This window comes from Mauremys reevesii, linkage group 8 (genome assembly GCF_016161935.1).
Source record: "Mauremys reevesii isolate NIE-2019 linkage group 8, ASM1616193v1, whole genome shotgun sequence".
NCBI lineage: Eukaryota > Metazoa > Chordata > Testudines > Geoemydidae > Mauremys > Mauremys reevesii.
In genome coordinates, this window is record NC_052630.1 from 99,239,586 (window position 1) to 99,252,946 (window position 13,361).

At 45.4% G+C, this 13,361-nt stretch overlaps 1 protein-coding gene across 11 annotated transcripts in view; it reads left to right on the forward strand.

Moving 5' to 3' along the window:
* TTC39A (tetratricopeptide repeat domain 39A) overlaps positions 1 to 13,361 on the forward strand; it is a 74,741-nt gene that overhangs the window by 19,249 nt on the left and 42,131 nt on the right. For all 11 annotated transcript variants that reach the window (XR_005583598.1, XR_005583597.1, XM_039484153.1 and 8 more), the window contains one exon: positions 7,541 to 7,672. Coding sequence is in view for 9 of the 11 variants with exons in the window: in XM_039484153.1 (XP_039340087.1) it covers positions 7,541 to 7,672 (132 nt within the window). In the remaining 2 variants the exon portion in view is untranslated. The remainder of the gene's footprint in view (positions 1 to 7,540; positions 7,673 to 13,361) is intronic.

Sequence of the window (13,361 nt, forward strand, 5' to 3'; positions counted from 1 at the left end):
CTGAAATAATCAATTTAGCCACATTTGGCATCTAAAATCAGTTTAGCTCCATTAATCTTCATCTCATTTGCATCAGGTGTAACTGAGAGCAGAGCTAGACTCTGCATATATGACAATATCTATTGCAGCAGCTGAGACAGAGTTATAACTGACAGGTCTTTCCTAGGAGTTTAAAAATAAATACCTTGGGAAGGTGTTTGGGTGCGTCTGTGTAGTGGTAAAATCTCTGTTCCGGATGGAAGAGCATGTCAGAAAGGCAGATCTAGTTTAATTAAAATATTTGTGGCTTCTTTCTTCAGATTACATAAAGATCTTTTGGTTGCTGCTTTTTAGATTTTAGAGCCAGTTTTCCTCTTCTGTCCACCAATAATGTTTGTCCTAATTGTAGGGTCCAATTCGCGACACATTCTTCACCATGCAGACCTGGGCCTTGAGGTTTTATTTATTTATTTATTTTTATGTAGAATATTAATCTTTCCCAACCTTCAGCCACCCTAACAATTAACAAAAAAGCCTTCAAAGTATATAAAAGTAAGTGCCTTGAGGTCAACGAAACTGAGCTATTTTGGAAGAAAGGATGGGAATGAATATGAAAATTGAAGGGCCGTCATGGAGGACCACCCTGCTAACTGCTCCCTTTCTTGTTAAGCAAGAAAGTTCCTGCTCTAATGCATCACTTGATTGTAACCGTGGCAATGTCTCACAGGAAGAGGGTTGGTTCCTCAGGTGGAAGGCTCCAAGCCCTTTCGAGCTTGCAGTCAACACACCTTTAACTCCACCCAGAAACCTGAAGGAAGTGGATGAAGCTCCCAAAGTGCTGATGGGGTACGCTACCTAATACACAGGTTGATGTATTGTGCACCAGCTTCTGTTTCTAAATGAATTTACAGTGCAGTGCCATAAGGAGTGGCACATTGTAGTTGTCTAATCCGGAGGAGACACAGGCATGGATCATAGTGGCCACCCGAAAGAAAAGGTCACAACTTCCTGTGCAGAATGTGGACGAATAAAAGCCTTTCTGGGCACTGCTGCTGAGTTATATGGTCATGTAACAGCCGGGGATCTAGCAGTGCACCTAACTGGCAAGCCTGAGTCACAAGCGCTGGATAAATACCTTCCGTCAGCCGGGCTGATGTAATCTTCACCAGATCCTCCTACTGCTTCCCCTAATCTGTCATGATTCTTCCAGTCTTAATGACTGAAACTCAGCCAGATTGGTCTTATCCCTGGGTGAAACTGGCATTACCTGCTAGGGACAGGGTTCCTACCTTTATAGGTTTCTCTACAAATACCTGCCTAGCCAGTGTTTGCTCATGACAACTTTTGGATGTAATGTAAAACCAGGATCCTGAATACTTGTGGTCATTAAAGGTGCCATGGCTCCATTCTTCAGGACTTTAATCCCATGTCATGGCTACATTCCAACTAGGAAATTACATTCTCCAAACCAAAAATCACGTGAAGTTTCAGTATGATACGATATTCTTCACTTTCTGCCTGTGACAGGGCCACGCTCTGTCCCCATCCTGTGATGCCCTAGAAACTGTTCAGACCCATTTTCTTCTTGGGTGCAGATTATATTTCATTCTAAACCCACCCACCAACACCCATATAGTGCAACTTCTACTTCTTTCAACATGTCTTGGCTAGGGTCTTAGGAGGAAAGGAGGTCTCCCTCTCTCTAGGGAGCGCCTTCAATCCAGGCTCCACTAGCCCTCTCTTCAGTAACACCCCCCACCTTTTATCCTGTTGGTCAGCTTGGGGGCTAATTAGTTCCTTACCTCCCCAGCTTCTCCTTCTGATTAGCTCGTTATTCACTCAGACGTTCTGGGGGGGGAACTAATTGAGGCTTCAGTGATCAGACTGCTGACCCACCTGGCAGATCTCAGTGCTTTGGCCCATTGCTCTGAACTCTTTTGTAGCTGCTCTTTATTTAAAGTCTACTTTCTTTCACCCCCAAAATGACGGCATTTCAACTGGATGAGTAAAATGATTCCGTCCTATACATATAGTTTTGTAATCAGCAGGTAAAAGTTATTGAGCTTTGGGATCATTGGATTACATGCACTACAGAAATGTCAGCCAGTGTTGCAGGGGGACTGGTGGGAAGGGGCAAATCTGGTTTTACCATTCTCTGGAGTCTGTCTATAAAATTATACTGATTTGTCTCCCCCATGGGGGCTTTAATAACACTGACAGAAAATGGCCAAAATACTGTCTGGCCTGCTTCTGCACTTACATATGCTAGTGTAGATCAGAAGATCCTCAGAGGAAAGCTGTTGTTACAGAAGCACAGATTAGTATTTATTATTTATAGGAACCTGCTCATTAGCCTCCTATTTTGTGTAATTCTGGCAACAGCTGAGAGCAAACAGATCATGTATGAGTGGCAGAAACTTCTGATTAAAAAAGACTAAATGGGAAGGCACAGCTTGTATCTGTTCATATAAAAAGATTAGGGCGATATGACTCAACTAAGTCGATAAAACACTTATTTTAGAGGGATATAATTTAATTGATGCTCAGTTTGCACTAATTTGTTATCAAGCTAGTACGCTTTAGAAAATAATGGTGAAGCCCTGGTTGTTGGAGGAGAGTGGTTTTTGTTAAATTGTGCCTTGGCTTGCATAAAATGGGTTTCTTATTGGACTGGCTTGTTTTCAGCTCTTTACTGTTATTCTTTATTACTAGTGAATCTCTATTCACTCATGAGAAGTATGGAATTGAGACAGAAGTCCTCTGCACATAGAACACTGCAGCATGGGCAGAGGAACTATAAACTTTTTTCCTCTTCATTGGTCTGCCAGTCTGCTTAGCTCTGCTCTGATGGGCCTACTTCTAAGGATAGAAAAGTTCGGTCTCCGTAATGCATTCTTCCTTTGGCCTTTTCTGCTGAAACCTTTTCAGTTGATTTCAGAGCTGTTATAGTTCTTATTCACTGGTATAGATCAGGGGTGTCCAAACCAACCGGCAAGCGGCCAGACTCAGGCCGCAGGGTCAGTTTTTATTGGCCTGCAAATGGCCAAATTAAAATATGAAAATATAATTGAATATGGCTGGCAATATGCTCTCTGATACTTGCACTCATCACAGTTTCACTCCATGTCTTCAAAAACCAAAAAAAAAAAAAAAAAAAAAAAAAAAATTAAAAAAAGTAAAAAAAACCAAAGAAGCAAGAAGCAAAGGCAGCGTAAGAAAATAAGTGAGCAAAGAAACAGGGGGGCGCAAGGTGCTGTAGGGGCTGGCCCCGCCCAGGGACCCCACCTCCTGAGCCCCGAGCTTCTAGCCCCAGCAGCCCCCAGCCCCCCCCCCCCACCCCCCCCCCCCACCTCCGCCCTCCCCTGCGCTCGCCGGCGCACTGGCGGCCGGCTGCGCTGCTGCGCGCCTGGCCTGTGCAGCAGTGCAGCTGCAGCTGGCCCTGGCCAGGCTGCTGAGCTGGTGCTGTGCGGGGCGGTGCGGTGGCGCTGGGCAGCGTGGCGGTGCCGCCACTGGCTGCTGGCCCAGCAGCTGGCACACAGGCAGGCAGGCAGAGGGGGAGGCAGGTGGAGAGGCAGGAGAGGAGAGCTGGTGGGGGGGGGTGGGGGGGGGGGGGGGTGGGGGGGGGGGGGGGGGGGGGGGGGGGGGGGGGGGGGGGGGGGGGGGGGGGGGGGGGGGGGGGGGGGGGGGGGGGGGGGGGGGGGGGGGGGGGGGGGGGGGGGGGGGGGGGGGGGGGGGGGGGGGGGGGGGGGGGGGGGGGGGGGGGGGGGGGGGAGGGGGGAGGGGAGGAGCGGGGGAGGGGGGGGGGGGGGGGGGGGGGCAGGGCAGGGGGAGGGGGTGTGTGTGGTGTGTGGGGGGGGGGGGGTCCCAGAGGGGGGGGGGGGATGGGGGGGGGGATGATGGGGGGGGAGTCCTGGGGTGGTAGAGGAGGAGGGGGGGGGGGGGGGCCCCCCCCCCTAACCCCCCCCTCCATACAATTCTGAAAACCGATGCCGGCCCTCAGGCCAAAAAGTTTGCCCGCCCCTGGTATAGATTCAGAAAAGGCCAAGAAGGACCATTGTGATCATCTACTCTGATCTCCTGCATAACACAGACCATAGGACTTTACTGAATTAATTCCTGTTTGAACTAGAAAAACATCCAGTTTGTTAAAAATGTGCACTTTAGTTCTAGTCTGAGTTTGTCTAGTTTCAACTTCCAGCCATGGCATCTTGTTATACCTTTGTCTACTATACAGAAGAGCCCATTCTGAAATTAAATAAACTCCAACAATCACCTCTGCATCAGAGATGCCTACTCATCCAAGATATGATACTGGCTTGAAAAAATGTTACATGTATTACATGTTATAAGATCCAGGGTACAACAACTTCTGAGCCTGGATGTACTAATTACTGTTCTCTCAAGGAACTACAGGTCAGTTTCAGTACTAGAGAAAAATCTCAGGATTATCCTCTGCTCTTTATTTAATACCGTGTATCAGACCCACTGCTGGTTTGCTGTCCTTGGAATTATGGATGATATAACCCGAGAATTGAACCTCGTGGAATGCTAATGATGAGACCAAACCATCTGTAGTTCTGTTTGCAGCTTGGGCACATTACTGTTCTTGAGTGGCAAATAAGTAGAAAGCGGAGGATTCTGGGTAGCTCCTGTCTAACACATCCATTTACACCTATGTAGGATAGGAGTCGAAAAGCTTTTTCTATATCGGATGTAGGCGAATGTCCCTTTGCAATCCAAATTCTTGAAATGAAACATGGAGCCTGGTTATCTGTTGGGCTCTGCACCTTTTGTTTCTAGAACCCTGAAAATCCAGGGATGTTTGCTTTATATCCGTGAATATCTGCGGGTGTGGATGTGATTGTATTGTTTACATCTTTGCGGATTGGATACGGATCCAAATTTTTGTATCCATGCAGAGCTCTAGAGCAGCAGTGCTCAACCATGGGTCCACGGTCCTCTGGGGTGTGTTTCTGGTCTGTTGGTTGCTCTCTGTGAGGCTGGGCTTTTGAGCCCTCAACAGAGTAGGTAAGCCAGGTCTGTTTGTTCATGTCTCTGTGAGGATTGAGTCTGGGACCCTTGGGTCTGTGATCGGCTCTGGTTGTTTTTTTTTAAGTCTCTGAGTAATTAATCCCTCCCCATTGGTGAGGGAAAGGAGCTGAGCAATGAGATTTCCCAGAGAAGTCAGTTGCCAGCCAAACTCCACAGGAGTTTAGACAGGGAGCGTGAAAGGCTTTCATTATAGGTAAAGTTTTACATTTAATACTGTGACGGCCAATGATGCAACAGTGGTTGTGACCTTCAAGGGATATGCCATGTTTTCTTTCCTGCCTAAAGCCACAAGGGACTTTCTCTGACTGCTTACTTTGCTTAAGAGCTTTTGGTGAGGGTCCTTGTCAAAGGCTTTCTGAAAGTCCAAGTAAGCTATATCCACTGTATCACCCTTGTGCACCTGTTTCTTGTCCCCCTCAAAGAATGCTAATAGATTGGCGAGGCATGATTTCCCTTTACAAAAGCCGTATTGACTCTTCCCCAACATATTGTGTAAATCTAAGAGTCTGATAATTCTGTTCTTCGGTACCAGGCAAACTGGTTGAAACTATAGTGAAGTTAGGCTTACCGGTCTGTAATTGCTACGACCACCTCTGGAGCCTTTCAAAAAAATTGTTTTCACATTAGCTATCCTCCAGTCATCTGGTACAGAGGCTGACTTAAGCGGTAGGTTACATACTACAGTTAGTAGTTCTGCAATTTCATATTTGAGTTCCTTCAGAACTTTTGGATGAATACCATCTGGTCCTGGTGACTTATTACTGTTTAATTTATCAGTTTGTTCCAAAACCACATCTATGGACCAATCTGGGAGAGTTCCTCAGATTTGCCACCTAAAAAGAATGACTCAGTTGTGGGAATCTCCATCACATCCTCTGAATATATTTTAAAAAATAATTAATAGAAAAAAGAATGGCTAGTTGGTAGATCTCAAAATATAATTGTAAATGGGTAGTCATCATTAAATGTATATATTTCTAGTGGACGCCTCCAGGAATAATTTCTTGGCTCTACACTATTTAATATTTTTATTAGTGACCTGGAAGAAAACATAAACTCATTATTGATAAAGTTTGCAGATCACACAAAGATTGTGGGAGTGGTAAATAATGAAGAACATTAAGTCATTGATACAGAGCGAGGCACTTCACCTGGTAAGCTAGGTGCAAGAAAATAATGGGTTTAAATACAGTAAAATAGTGAAGGCAAGGACTATAACAGCGTTTAAAAGGGAACTGGATAAATTCATAGAGGTTAAGTCCATAAATGGCTATTAGCCAGGATGGGTAAGGAATGGTGTCCCTAGACTCTGTTTGTCAGAGGATGGAGATGGATGGCAGGAGAGAGATCACTTGATCATTGCCTGTTGGGTTCATGCCCTCTGGGGCACCTGGCATTGGCCACTGTCGGTGGACAGGATACTGGGCTAGATGGACCTTTGGTCTGACCCGGTACAGCCGTTCTTATGTTCTTAAATGTAGAGTCCTATCTCTAGGAACAAAGTGTGCAGGCCACGCTTACAGAATGGGGATCTCTCTCCTGGGCAGTAGTGACTCTGGAGAAAAAAAGAACTTGGAGGTCAAGGTGGATAATCAGAACAACATGAGCTCCCAGTGTGACCCTGTGGCTAAAAGGGCTAATGCAATCCGTTGATGTATAAATGGGAATATCAAATAGTAGTGGAGAGATTATATTACCTCCATATTTGGCACAGATTTGACTGCTACTGGAATATGGTGTCCAGTTTGGGTTTCTACATGTCAAGAAGGTTGTTGAAAAATTGGAGACAGTTCAGAGAAGAGCCATGAGAATAATATAAGGCATTTTTTCAATCCTTAAAAAGTGTCATGTGAAATCCTGCAGTGTCTGTGTATTCAAGTTGTACAAATTAAGGGTGGAAGGTGGGAAGACCGAGATAGGCATGAAACCCTGAGACATTTGGCCAAGTCTTTAACAGTTTTGAAAGTAAGATTAGTTTCAGGTTAAATGTAATTTGGCCACGATTGTGTTATCACATTACTCATCTTCTAGATTATTCTGTGCAACTCTCCCAGAGTAGAAGGAAATTGTCTCACCTTGCAGCACATATCATGGTGCTCAGTGGAGAACTCACGCAAAAACAATTATCCCAAAACAAAAGAAACATCAGAGCCTGAGCCTACATCCCTTGGGCACCCAAAACTTCCACTGACTCATTCTAGGCATATACACTGTGATCATCATCATTCTAGTATCTTAGCATAGTTATTAAAACTGGAAGTTGGAGAATGACTTGATGCACAAATCTGAATTTAGGGCATGTACAGTGTGTTTGAATTTTCCAGCAAAAATTAATCCTTTGTACGTACCATATTGTGCCTGATTACTAGCACATTTGTTTACACCTGAGTCCCCTCAGATTAATATGCCCCTAGAGTGTTATTTTTTGAAAATCAATCTTGTACTAAATTTGTGTAACCTGTGCTCGTGTGTGTGTGTGTCTGTCTCTCTCTCTCTCTTTTTTAAACAGAACTAAGGACAGTATGTATCATGCACTGACATATGCCACTATACTGGAAATGCAAGCCATGATGACCTTTGATGCCCAGGACATGCTGAATGCAGGAAACACCATGAAAGAAGCTCAAGCCACCTGTCAAAAGTAAGTGTGGAGAAGTGCATTGAGCAATTGGTGCCCTCCTCTGAGAAGTCATGAAAGATTTGTAGATGAAGGAAGGACATGTGCAGTACTGCCAACTCCCACGATTTTATCATGACTCCAGCGATTTTGGGGTGGCTTTTACCTATCTCGTGAAAACATGATGCAAGGCACCAACTCACAAATTTTCCCTTATTCAAAATAGCCACCATCTCCTATTACTGTCAGTAGGGCCGAGGCCAGCAAGATGGCCGCCATTTCCCTATGATCTCTCTGCATGTGGATGTGAGGCTGCCCTTTATAAAGTTGGCTGCTGCCCCCTATTGTTTTCTGTTGAACTGAAGCCAGGCCCATAGGCAAAATGGCTGCCACTCTATGGGTCTGGGTGCTGGACAGGACACAGTCAGGGACTGTGAGGAGCAGCAGAGACACTGAAGGGTGGATGGGGAGAGTGTGGGGGAGCAGGAGCAGACTTTGGGAGCAGGAGAGAAGGATGGGGAGGGGATTGTGGATGGTCCGGAGCAGGAGGAGGCAGGTACGGAGGTGCGGGAAAGTGGTAGAGTCAAGTAAGTGTTGCTTCAAGCAAAAGGCTAAACCAATCCCATTGTTTTTACTGTGACATTATTGCTTATATGAATGATTGATATAAGCGTGATCAACTGTGGATTCTGTCTGCACCACTTCTGAATTGTGGATGATTTTATGAAATTGTATCATGAAATCACTGTGGATGCCCCAGGAATTGAAGAAGAGCTCTGTGTAGCTCGAAAGTTTGTCTCTCTCACTGACAGAAATTGGTCCCATAAAAAATATTACCTCACCCACCTTATCTCTCTAATATCCTGAGAGACACATGGCTACAGCAATGCTGCATTAGCAGGGTTGTATCACGTCTCTGCCAGCCAGGCCAAAGACAAGGGTGAGTGATCATCACACAAAGGATTGTGATGATGGATTTGCTCTAGCTGGGTGAAGACCCTTCCTCCGTTTATCTGAAGGTGGAAGAGGAGTTTGGAAGTAATGGAAAGTTGCCAGGTGGAGAACAAAAGAGTCAGATGTCCCCAGCAGGAGTCTATAAAGGGACTGTCAGAGGGAAATGGAAACTGGGGGGAGACAGGGGTGGCTCTATGTATTTTGCTGCCCCAAGCATGGCAGTCAGGTGGCGTGCCTGCGGGAGGTCTGCCACTCCTGCGGCTTCAGTGTACCTGCCGCCGAATTGCCGTCGAAGCCGCGGGACCAGCGGACCTCCTGCAGGCATGCTGCCGAAGGCTGCCTGACTGCCGCCCTCACAGCGACCAGCAGGCCACCCCCCGTGGCTTGCTGCCCCAGGCACGCGCTTGCTGCGCTGGTGCCTGGAGCTGCCCCTGGGGAAAGAGCTATCTTGCACCAGAGTAGGATGAGGGAGGCTGCTGCAGAGGTAGGCAATACGATAAAAGACCTGACTGACTGACAGAACACAGATGATCTTCCAAGGGAGGTGAGCTAGTGAGGGATGCTGTGTTTAGAGTGTTTTATTGTTTTGTATGATCTGTACTCTTCTGAGCTTTGTATGATTAAGGAGAAAAGAGCCTAAAATTGATAGATTGAACACGGTGTGTGTGTGCGCGCGCGCGTGCGCATAGGCGTTGACTCTGTGGGTGCTCCGGGGCTGGAGCAACCATGGGGAAAAAATGGTGGGTGCTGAGCACCCACCGGCAGCCCCCCTCTCAGCTCTGCCCCCCCCACTGCCTCCTGCCCACCGGTGGGCCCCCCAGATTAGCACCTCCCGGTTGCCGCAATCAGCTATTTCATGGCATGCAGGAGGCGGAGGGGGGAGGAGCGAGGACGCGGCACATTTGGGGGATGGGGCAGAACTGGGTGGGAAGGGGCAGGATGGGGGTTGAGCACCCCCTGGCACTTTTGAAGGTTGGTGTGTATGTGTGTGAGATAGAGAGTATGTAACTACTTCACAACCACTGCACACCCCTAAAGGAGTTAAATTGTAAACCAGAAGCTTTCCAGCTGTTGGGCGGAGTTCTGGGAGAGTGGTATGTTTAAGTATTAAGGGGTCAAGGCTGTGTTTAAAGGGGTTAGGGTGGCTGGAAAGCAGGTTCCAACACCGAGAAGGGGGTGCCAGATGGAAAGTCTGCGCCCTGAGAGTGTGCTTGGGGACCCCAAGAATTTGGCAGTGGTTGGACTCCGTTGATGCTCCAGATGCTTAACACATCCCAGGGATCTAGAGCAGCAGAGACTTGGAGTCCCCTCATAGCCAGCCTAGTGGGTGGCCATGAAGGGATGGTCTCTAGGATCTCTGACGGCAACTTTTTGCATAGAAACACTGTCATTATGGAATATTACAAATAATTTCAATACTTAATTTTTAAAAAATATTTCATGAAGGGGATTATATAACTGTGCTCCTGAGGGGGCTGCTCACTGGATAGCTGCCTGTTTATTTACTTTGATTAGTTATTTCATGCTTACTTGTGAATCCGTCATCTGTTCTTTTATTGCAGGACTACATAAACATGTGAGTTTACTCAAATGTAATGACTGAGCATATTTCCCTTCTGCTCTTGCACACTATGTACACAATACTCCTTGTTGCTTAAGTCCCTGTCTCTTGACACATTCCTATTCAGCTAAACCAGGAGTTAATATTAAGGTATTTAATGTGAATATCTGTAACTCATCAACCCGATAAAGTAATACAGGTTCTGTGTGTGAGTGTGAATCATGATGCATTAATTAGGTCAGTGGTATTCAAACTATTTACCATCCAGACCTTCTTTTTATCAAAGCAAATAAACTACGATGGGAGAGAGTCAAGATAGGGGAACTGCCATCCATTTCCTATTACTATCTTAAGCCTTGCCTACACTAAAGGGAAAAGACGATCTAAGCTACGCAATTTGTGTTACGTGAATAGCACAACTCAAATCAACGTAGCTTAGGGTGAGCTGATGTCCTGATTTTATAGGGACAGTCTTGATATTTGGAGTTTTTTTTTTTTTATATGGGCTCCTATTACCCTTCACCCCCTGTCCCGATTTTTCACACTTGCTATTTGGTCACCCTAAGCTTAGATCTACTTACCGTGGGGTCCACACTACACGAGTGGAGTACAGGAGTCGACGGAAGAGAGATCTGCAGTCAATTTAGCAGGCCTTCACTAGACCCACTAAATTGAATGCCGATGTATCAGTCACCGCCCGGTAAGGGTACACAAGTCGTTAGGGTAAGTGGAGTCTCCATTTGAGCAGATGGAGAGGCGTGCATTTTTGTGAGCATTAAAGGTTGGCTTTTCAGCCTGAAATGATCTCTCACACATTGGCAGAGAAGAAGAGTGGAATGAAAAAGTCAAGTGACAGACTATAAATCAGGATTTGCTAGAGTTTTTAAAATCTCATGATTTTGGGGGGAAGGGGTCTGACTCATGATTTTTGATCTCTTGAGGTTGGCAATACTACATGTAGTTTACATTTCCTCCTGTTAGTAGACAGAATGCAAGGAGAAGACAGGGTGGCAGCATGTAAAATTATATACCTGCTATTGGTGAGTTTGCATAGTTGAATCCTGTACAACTCTGTCCTGTTGCTGCACTTCATTCAGCTATTCACTTCCATGTTCATTTATGTGCCTGTCTCTCCATTCGTCCACTCATTAGCTCTGACAAATGCTGCCCTTGTAATAAATATAAGTACAAATAGCGATTCATTATGGATTCAAAGCCAAACCACAATGAACAGCCAGATGTGGCTAATTCTGTTATTAATGGAACATGGATTAGCACAAGATGTTTCTAAACTGTTTCATGGAGTAAGACTTTTCTACTTTATTTTGTATGAGTTTGTGAGGGTTACTTGGTATTGACCACTATACTGCTGATTAAACAGTATTCTTCAAACTAGCTGATTGAATATAGGTCCTCTGTTTGAATGCATTTTCTTTTGTAGTTTACTGGTGTTCTTCTGGTACTGCAGGGTAATTTCAAATTTCACTACAAAAAGAAAAATGAATAAATTGTAAGTTTAGCAAATTATTGCATATTAGCAGATAGTTTCTTTATTTACACGATTTTCATTGTGTCTAATCCCATTTGTTATTTCAGTGAAGGGAGCAAGGGAGAAGTGCTGAGTGAGTTAATGGTTGAAATGTAGGTCAATAACTCAAATGGCCCAAGATCTCTTAGATTGAGATCAGATTGTCAGCCTGAATATTGGCAGAGGTGTGCGTGGCAGGAACAAATGTTAAATCTTCTCTTCTTGGGCTTTAGCTAATATAAGTTACTGTGTTTTGGGAAATACATGGAAACCTTCATGCGAGGGCTGCCTTTTGGACTAGTGAGCTCCTGAGATGGTGAAATCCAGAGGGAGAGACAGTGGGGCCTTATTGGAAGCGATTGTTAGGCTATTGCTTATGAAACCTTCTCTTGTCACTGACAATCTCCCAGGTACCATCTCATCACTAATCTTCCTTTTTGGGAAAGATTAATGTGAAGGCTTCAGTAGGCAATTTCGGCAACCCCTTGGCCTAATTCTGCAAGGTCTTCAGCACTCTCAGCTTCTGCTGAAATTCAGGCATGCTGCAAGGTGTCTCTGTTAGCACATGTTTTCTCTGAGGGGTTTTCTTAGGGAATTGAGGCTCTTTATTTTGAGGACAATCTTCTTGGTTGTGTTGGCTTCAATAGAGACAAATTCTGATATCCTTACTCACTGTGAATAGCACTTCACAACTAACCAGATCAATTAATCAGATCTCAGTTACGTTAGGGTATGTCTACACTGCAGCTAAACACCCGTGGCTGGCCCATGTTAGCTGATTTATATTTCCATCTATGAATTGTCATGACAGTTGCACTTCTCTGAGCCCACACAGGTCACAAAGCCCAGAATGAATCACATAAGAGTTGGAGAAAAGCTTTTTTCATTGAAGGGCTCAAGCTGCAGAATGCATTTTCAGAGTAGATGAATCCAGAGTCTGATTGCTTTTAGAGAACACTGCAAAACCTTCCTGTTTGATAGTAATTCCACCATAATCAGAATAACACTCAACAGCTCTCCTTTCGCTACACACAAAAAACTAAGCAAAAAGCCCCTATCTCAAGGACAGATTTCCATGCCATGAAGTCCTGTGGCAACAGAAAAGCACCTAATCCATTTTACAGAGAAGGCTCTCTCTCAGACACCACAGTGATGGGCAGCAATACAGTTCTCCACAGTAGATGTATCTACTGTGATGTGTAGTCCCATTGAAGTCAATAGGACTCGTCACAGAATAAGATCTTCAGTGCGAGTCAGAATCTGTCCTATTTTAGCAGGTGTTTAGTGCTGAAGTTTTCACTGTCATCCAAGTTTGCTTTGAGGTGTGTTACGTATGTGTGAAAACGATGTGTGGATACACATAATAGTCATAGACTTTAAGGTCAGAAGGGACCATTATGATTGTCTAGTCTGACCTACTGCGCAACACAGGCCACAGAATCTCACCCACCCACTCCCGCAACAAACCCCTAACCTATGTCTGAGCCATTGAAGTCTTCAAATCATGGTTTAAAGACTTCAAGGTGCAGAGAATCCTCCAGCAAGTGACCCGTGCCCCATGCTGCAGAGGAAGTCCCTGAGGAACTCCACTAGTAACCTCCCTCCAGCCTGACAGTTCACCTTTCAGTATGACCCGTTGTAGTCTCCCCTTTAACCAGTTCCTTATCCAC